The sequence below is a fragment of the Ictalurus furcatus genome, chromosome 14 (assembly GCF_023375685.1).
Source record: "Ictalurus furcatus strain D&B chromosome 14, Billie_1.0, whole genome shotgun sequence".
Lineage (NCBI taxonomy): Eukaryota > Metazoa > Chordata > Actinopteri > Siluriformes > Ictaluridae > Ictalurus > Ictalurus furcatus.
In genome coordinates this window covers 3810484-3818522 of record NC_071268.1, presented here as the reverse complement: position 1 = coordinate 3818522, position 8039 = coordinate 3810484, and the positions used below count along the sequence as shown (strand labels likewise).

Below are 8039 nucleotides of genomic sequence, written 5' to 3'. Positions count from 1 at the left end.
AAAACGGATGCACGTGGCTTTGTTTCCTTTAATTCTTATGCCCTATAAATAAGCTTATTTCTTTCAATAAGTATTTCCGTTGTGTACCCTGATTCTTGTAAATGTGTTAAATAGTAATGACGGTTAAAATTCATTCCTAACTCTCTCTCTCTATTATATATTATATATTATATATTATATAGAACTGTACATATATACATAAATATGCACACACACATGACATACATTTTTTTACATTGGCGCAGGGTGTTGTGTTGTGACTCATGGCGGTGTTTAGGGAACACGCCGGTCTTTATATCCAGACGGGCTGAAGGTGCCGTTGGAAATTTCCACTGCTGGCGCGCGCGCATCCCCCCTCCCTCTCGAACCCCTCCTCTTTCTGCTCGGCAGTCACGTGGTCAGGCCTATCAGAAAGCCACTGCTGTGGATATGCTCGTTCTAAAGCACTGTGTGTGTGTGTGTGTGCTGCAGAATGAACATTACGCCTGGAAAAGCAGAGATGAGCCACTTTAACATTTCACCAGATGACGACACAAGCAGCACCAGTTCCAACAGCATCGAGTACTCGAACGGTCCCACCAAGAAAGTGCCGTTGACCAGGTACCGCCTGTACTACCTGCTGTTACTCACATAGAAAGTTCACATGTTATTATGCGGAATAAAATTTTATATATATATACGCGTGTCTTTTTGCAGTCAATACGGTGACGTCGACGCCGAAAGTCAGAACTTCCTCCCGAGTTACACCCAAGGAAAGAAGAAATATGACGTTGAATATGTAAGTGCCGTTATTAGATACACCACTGGTCACCAACCTTCTTCCTTGAGATCTACCTTCCTGCAGGTTTCATCTCCAACCAAAATCAAACAGCTGATCGAGAACTTCTTAAGGCAGTGATTAGAGGGTCAGGTGGGCACCATTATTGTTGGAGCTAAAGTCTTCAGGAAGGTAGATCTCCAGGAACAGGGTTGGTGATCCCTGAGATACAGTATAAGGCCAAACGTTTGTGGAGACCTGACCGTCACGCCCAAGTGTGTTCCTTCTCCGAACGGTTCCCCTACACACAGTTGTATAGAATGTTTTTGTATGCTGTAGCATTAAATTTCCCTTCACTGGAAATTATGGACCGGGTCCAAACCGGTTCCAGCATGACGACGCGCCAAGACGTGGTGTGTTATGGTCGGACTAGAAGAACTCGTCAGAGCCCTGAATGAACTGTGAAATGTTCATTCCTTGTCGCTTGAATGAACACAAATCCCCACAGCAACGCTCCAAAATCCTGTTGAAAATCCTTTCCCAGAAGAGTGGAGCACATTAGAACACCAAATAGAGGGAATAAATCCATCAACTGATGGTCAGGTGTCCACATACTTTTGACCGTGTAGTGTAAGAAATTTGAAACATGTTTTGGATATTTTTTTATACCCCGCCTTATTGTTCAGTCATTTCCTTTAAAGCATATAATATCAGTGAGTCATGAAGCATGAATGATTCAGTGAAACTAATAAGGGAAGGTGCGTGGGGTAGAGTGAGGAATGCAAGTGCAGACCTGCTAGTGCATCCTGGGAGGTGTTTCACCTGTGCCTTCTTCTGTTCTTCTTCTAGCACCCTGGCACGGCTTCGTTTGGGATGTCCGTGTTCAACCTGGGCAACGCCATCATGGGCAGCGGGATACTCGGCTTATCGTACGCCATGGCCAACACGGGCATCGCCCTGTTTGTGTGAGTATCACTCGTTATCGGTGGTGCTCATGGTGTTAGATTATAATCCTCAAGCATGGACCAGAGGCTCACGGCTATAAAGCATCACCGATCAAATCAGTTCCGAATCAAAAGAACACACGGAATATTTTTAGGTATTATAAACAATAAATAATTATCATCTTTCTACACTATCTCATGTTAATTCGGCCTGAGGTTCGCCCTAGTTCCAGGGGATAATCAGCACTCCAGGTTCCGCCGTACTTAATACGTGTTGACAAACAGACACGATTTGTTCAAGTGTGTGTAGGAGAGTGTGTGAATGGGCCAGTATTACACAGGCAGGCTAAGCCTCTTAGCAAGCACGTTAATACTTCTGCAGGCGGGTTGCCAGGTGTATAAACAGTGTGTCAGATCATTTGTATGCTATGTTTCCGCATCCTGTTTGTTTTTACTAGAGTTTAACTCTAGCTATAGTTCACAGGTTACACGAGTGCGGACTGTATACTGTATCCCAATCTTAAGATCAGATCCGATATCTGTTTTAAATATAAATACAGGATCAGAGCCTGTACGGAAGCTTACGAAGGTCGTGTAGACATATCGAATCGAATCCCGAGTGTCTGGTCCATATTAGATGCAGCTCGTACTAAAATCCTAGGGAAACGTGATCAGATCGGACAGACCTGCAGTTGTGCGACTGGTTTTTCAGGATGCAGCTCGTAATGTCACCTTTATCTATTATGATTATCGCGTAAACACACAGCATTAACCCCTCCCGTGTCTTTATCAAACTTCCTGAAACGTCGAACAGGTTGAATTTTAACTGATATAACCTGCTTTGCGGAAGAATACGGACCGTGAGAGCGGTCGTATGAGTGTGCGTTATAATTTATACTTTGTTTCTCTGGTTTCTGTTCCGTAGCATCCTGCTGATAGCGGTGTCCATATTTTCCCTCTACTCTGTACATCTGCTGCTCAAGACCGCCAATGAAGGAGGTTAGGACCAATTCCTCTAAGCAGTATTTATTAAGAGTTCTAACCCACAGGTACTGACTGTGTATCGTATTCCTACGCCAGGTTCTATGGTCTACGAGCAGTTGGGCCAAAAGGCTTTCGGCTTGCCAGGCAAGCTTGCGGCATCGTGCTCCATCACCATGCAGAACTTTGGAGGTAATTTGCAGGACTCGTCACTCGAACAGCTTTTGTGACATCACGTAACGACACGTTTACATTACACGTCTCAAGAAGCATTTTTGCCTGTTTAAATAACACACAGTATGTTTGTACATCACGTTAAGGAGGTAAATATGTTCTAACATCTCCTCTCTTTCTACTCCAGCCATGTCCAGCTACCTCTACATCGTGAAGTACGAATTGCCGATAGTCATCAAAGCGTTTATAGGGAATGAAGAGTAAGATTCACTATTTTCACATTTTATTCACCCATATTCCTTGAGTTTTCTTCATACTTGCATGTTTAGTGATAGGTTGTTTTTTTTTGTTTGTCTGCTTGTCTAAGTGTCTTCTGAGCGGTGAAGTGTTTCATTGTAGTCTCGGTCAGGACGAGATGTGTTTCAAGTGCCGATCAAAGGGGTCTTTTTAGACAGTCTCGTACCACACAGAGCCGTAGCTTACAATGACCTAATGCATGGATGTTATCTTGGGAAAAATAATATTCAGCTTGCAGAGTAGAAGTAGGGTTCATCCTGGGTAATAATAATAATAATAATAATAATAATAATAATGAATTCATGTGTTATTGTAATGAGGTTTGTACTGATTTCTAAAATCCTCCATCAGTGTTAATGTTAAATCTTGTTGTTTGTTTGTTTGTTTGTTTTAGGGTGTGGTACAGTAACGGAGACTACCTGGTGTTGCTTGTTACTCTTATCGTCATTTTGCCACTTTCACTACTTAAAAATCTGGGTGAGTGTCTTTAAAAAGAAAAAAAACCAGACTGAAAAGGTTCGTCCAGAGCTGGGTTAAACCAGACAGAAAGAAACTAATTGGGTATTTCATCTTTACCTCTCACAGGCTACCTTGGCTACACAAGTGGGTTCTCGTTGTTGTGCATGGTCTTCTTCCTGATTGTGGTAAGCAAATGCGATTTGTATTCTTAAAATGATTCTTATAATTGTTGGGTTTTGTTTCGTGTGGTTTTTTTTTTGCCATGTTTCCACTCATGAGAGCAAGATCAACACCTGGCTTTGTTCTTCAGGTGATCTACAAGAAGTTCCAGATCCCCTGCCCTCTATCCAACGACTTCTTCAACATGACAGTAAACGGCACGCTTGCACAGCTCAACGCCACGATCACCGACTATAGCGAGGATTCTTGCAAACCTAAATATTTTGTCTTCAACTCACAGGTACGGAGTACATACAGAAGATATGCCTCAGGGGTTTCGTGTGAGTGCGTTCAATGTGATCGACTATAATTCGTTTTTTTTTTTCTTCCCCCCCCCCGTACCTCCTCTCTTCAGACCGTGTACGCCGTGCCTATTCTCTCCTTTGCCTTCGTGTGCCACCCGGCCATTTTGCCAATGTACGAGGAGCTCAAAGAGTAAGTGTGAAGCTTCGGCGTTTTTAAAGTCCAGTCAGACGATGCACTGAGATACACGGTTACAGCTTCAGCATAATCTCATCAGGTCTGATCTTTTTTTTTTTTTTCTTTCCCCCACAGTCGTTCTAGGAAAAGGATGCAGGGAGTGGCTAATGTGTCTTTCCTGTCCATGTTCATCATGTATTTCCTCGCTGCTCTGTTCGGCTACCTGACCTTCCACGGTAAGTCCGGCACATTCTCTCGGTCTGAGAATAAAACGGCTTTGATAAATCCTGCAGCGCTGGTACATGTTACAAATACTGACACGCATTAAAATGGATTGTAAGTTAATACCAACCCCACCCCAGTTCCAGTAATTCTTACGTAAGGTTTGAGAAAGACGCAGGCCCTGACATCTGGCCTCTGTGCTGTTTGTCATGGCAGGAAAAACAACACCCATGTGTTTGCTGATGTTCTTTGGGCTGTTTGGAAACGTTAAACAGTCAAGGACGCTATTTTCCCCTTGTTAAAATAAAACAAGGAACTATTTTTTATCGTTTATTTTCCCCTCATTATAATCATCTAAAACTGCAACCTGTTTTTGTGTTTTATTCTTAGATATGGTCGAGCCTGAGCTTTTACACACGTACTCGAGGTTGTTCAAATTCGACGTGGTGTTGCTGATTGTACGTCTGGCTGTGCTGACCGCCGTCACGCTTACGGTCCCCGTCGTCCTCTTCCCCGTGAGTTTCGCGATCGAATTCGACGACGTAGCTTTCATCAAGATAGAAATCTCAGTAGCACGAACTCACGAGACTCCGAGGTAGAGATCGGAAAATGAAGAAATGTCTTTTTTTTCTGTCTGCCGTTTCAGATCCGTACCTCGGTGAATCAGCTGTTAGGCGCGTCTAAAGAGTTCAGCTGGATCCGTCACACCATCATCACGGTGACTTTGTTGATCGGGGTCAACGTACTCGTCATCTTCGTCCCCACCATTAGGGATATCTTTGGATTCATTGGTAGGTCAACATTCACGACACGACTGCCTAGTGACGGCTTAAAGGACAAAAACCAATCAGAATTCAGTCAACAATAAAAATAGTCGACAAGTGTCACGGTTAAGATTGATTGATTGATTTATTTATTTATTTTCGCATTTTTAAGGTGCTTCTGCTGCTGCCATGTTGATCTTCATCCTGCCGTCTGCTTTCTACATCAAGCTGGTGAAGAAGGAACCCTTGAAGTCTGTGCAGAAGATTGGGGTAAGAAAGTCTTGGAGTCATTGAACTGTGATTGTGTTCGAAGTGGGAAGGTCAAGCATGGACAGCCAACAAGCTGGTTCAAACTCGTATTTCTCGTAAGTCATGAACTTCCGTGTGTCCTACAGGCGATCCTGTTCCTGGCCGGCGGAATCTTTGTCATGTTCGGCTGCATGAGTCTGATCATCCTGGACTGGGTCCACAATGCTACCGGTCAGGGCGATGGTCACTAAGAGGCAGACCGTGAGTGACAGGCGAGTGACAGGACGCGTCTGTAGCGTCGCTTTGCTGCTGTCCAGTCCCTCGCTGTTCCTGTTCACGTTGTTACAACCACAAACAAAAATCGACAAACCCTGCTCTTCTTCCAGCTCAGAGCAAAGAACTTACATACCATTCTGAGAGAATGTGCTGAACTCTGTACAGTATGCTGTTAGGCCACAAAGATGGTGCTTTATCTTATACTTCTGTTGCCATGATATGCTTTGTTTTTTTTATATATATTACGTTCTGCTTTTCCAATCCTGGTCTTTCAGACACTGATCGCGAGACTGATCTCAGTGCACAGTATTTAACAACACAACGTCTCAGTGCACAGTATTTAACAACACAACGTCTCAGTGCACAGTATTTAACAACTCGCAACCAAAACCCCAAACTCTCGTAACTCACCCTAATATCAAGTACCCTAGTATCAGACTTCTCTTTTTACCTTTGCCAAAAAAAAAAAAACCAACACGTTCCTACTGATTTGTATATTGAAAAGCACTAAATAATCGAAATATATGTGAACGTCGTCAATTCAAGCTTTACTACTCCGCTTCGATCGTACTAGTTACAATGTCATTTTGACTGTACTATATTAGTCAACATCTTCTTTTTTTTTTTTTATAAAAACATGCATAGATTTTACTAATGAACAAAGTTCTTATCTTTAGTCTTTCACCTGAGGTTCTGGTAGTCGAACAAGACACTGTCAAGAAAAGAAGGTACTATACAGGTACATTTGTGTTCCTCAAGGTACAAGAATTTCACATTGTAGAGGTACACTACGTTCACAGAAGGAACCAGAAAATCCACCGGTTTAGTACCTGTTTGTTTGTTTGTTTGTTTGTTTTTTGAATGAAGGATGAATTTACTACGACACACTGAAAACCTATTTGAGAAGCGGTTTCACAGCAGTAACCTCACTGCTCAAAAGGCAGGACTGAACGATAGACGTCTGTACTTCTGAATCTTAGAAGGCACCAGAGTATTTCTTTATAGAAGATTTTGACTTTGAACCACGCCCGGTGGTTGAAAACGTGTCGGAATTTCAAATCGCGTTATTAAACAGACAGTACGTTAAGTAAGATGAGGTTTTCGACATTTCCATCTCCGGTATTTATTAACCATCGGCAGCTTAACTCTCGGGTCGAGTGACACAGGAGGAGGGCGGGAGGGAAAGATGGAAGAGGACAAGAGGGTCTAGTTAAAATTGTCACGTCCACTGGTCTGTCATGAGCCGCTGAGTGAATTTAGGCCGCCGCTGTGCAGCCTTCACACACAGACACGTATTAGTACAACCTCACTGTGCTACTAGTCACTAACCTCATGTCATCTAATATGTATTGTCCAACACTTATTTATAGAAGAACATCAATGTAATTTAATCTATTTTACTATATTTATATATTGTAAATATATGTATATAAAATGAAGTGTGTATATATATATGCAGTTTGTATTGCATTTACAGATGTTTTTTGTTTGTTTTTTTTTTCCCCTGAGCTTTGCTCAGATTTGCGAATACAAATATCTGCCACCGATGGGTCTTCTTACCCACTGGTTTGGGAAAAGGACTGTCTAATGTTAGATCAGTGTTAGGCTCGTCCCTGCAACGTGGCTGGATACGAACGACTGAGTTTTTTTTTGTTTGTTTTTTTAAAAAAAATGGCATTAAGAACACAAAGAGTCCACGCTGCTCATCGAAACTTCTCACACATTAAGACTAAACTGCTGTAGTTAAACAAGAGAGGGCGAGGAGAGCAACCCTGGAATATGAATGGCCGGTCGTATACGTGCTCTTGTTTCAATGAAACACCATGTACATCGTGTAATTACTGTTCAATAAACTATAAAGATAAACTCTGTGTCGTGTCCCGCTCTGTCTTTGGACAGCTCTGAGTGGCGTTTCTTCTTCATCTTTGCTCAACCATTTGTGCAGTGTTTATATTAATACGACATCTCTATAAAACACTGGCGTTTAACCTGCTGGTAGATCACGCCGCCCTAAAAAATCAAAATGAAAATCATTTCAGGACATCGAGTCATGTTTCTTCAAGTGCATCGAAAACTATTTGGTCTTCCCACACCTTCTCTTGGTAAAAAATTCATTCATTTAACTTCGTAACTGTCCTCATGCTTAATTATTAACGGCCACAGCGTGCCTTTGTCTTTCGTTTTCTTTCTCTCTTCCTCAGTTGAGGCTGTTGCCGTCTTTACTGTGGCGTACCATTTTTCTTTCTCTCTCTCTCTCTCTCTCTCTCTCCAGCTTCT

The 8039-nt window shown here is 42.5% G+C and overlaps 1 protein-coding gene across 1 annotated transcript in view; it reads left to right on the top strand.

Annotated features, from left to right (window-relative positions):
- The window catches only part of slc38a2 (solute carrier family 38 member 2), an 8560-nt gene extending 927 nt beyond the window's left edge, over positions 1-7633 (top strand). Inside the window, exons 2-16 of the mRNA XM_053642213.1 lie at positions 472-600; positions 697-778; positions 1607-1722; positions 2627-2700; positions 2782-2874; positions 3044-3116; positions 3548-3630; positions 3739-3797; positions 3923-4072; positions 4187-4266; positions 4387-4487; positions 4864-4988; positions 5120-5264; positions 5410-5507; positions 5633-7633. Coding sequence (XP_053498188.1) covers positions 473-600; positions 697-778; positions 1607-1722; positions 2627-2700; positions 2782-2874; positions 3044-3116; positions 3548-3630; positions 3739-3797; positions 3923-4072; positions 4187-4266; positions 4387-4487; positions 4864-4988; positions 5120-5264; positions 5410-5507; positions 5633-5737 — 1512 coding nt within the window. The 5' untranslated portion in view covers position 472 and the 3' untranslated portion in view covers positions 5738-7633. The remainder of the gene's footprint in view (positions 1-471; positions 601-696; positions 779-1606; positions 1723-2626; positions 2701-2781; positions 2875-3043; positions 3117-3547; positions 3631-3738; positions 3798-3922; positions 4073-4186; positions 4267-4386; positions 4488-4863; positions 4989-5119; positions 5265-5409; positions 5508-5632) is intronic.
- Positions 7634-8039: the final 406 nt, after the last annotated feature.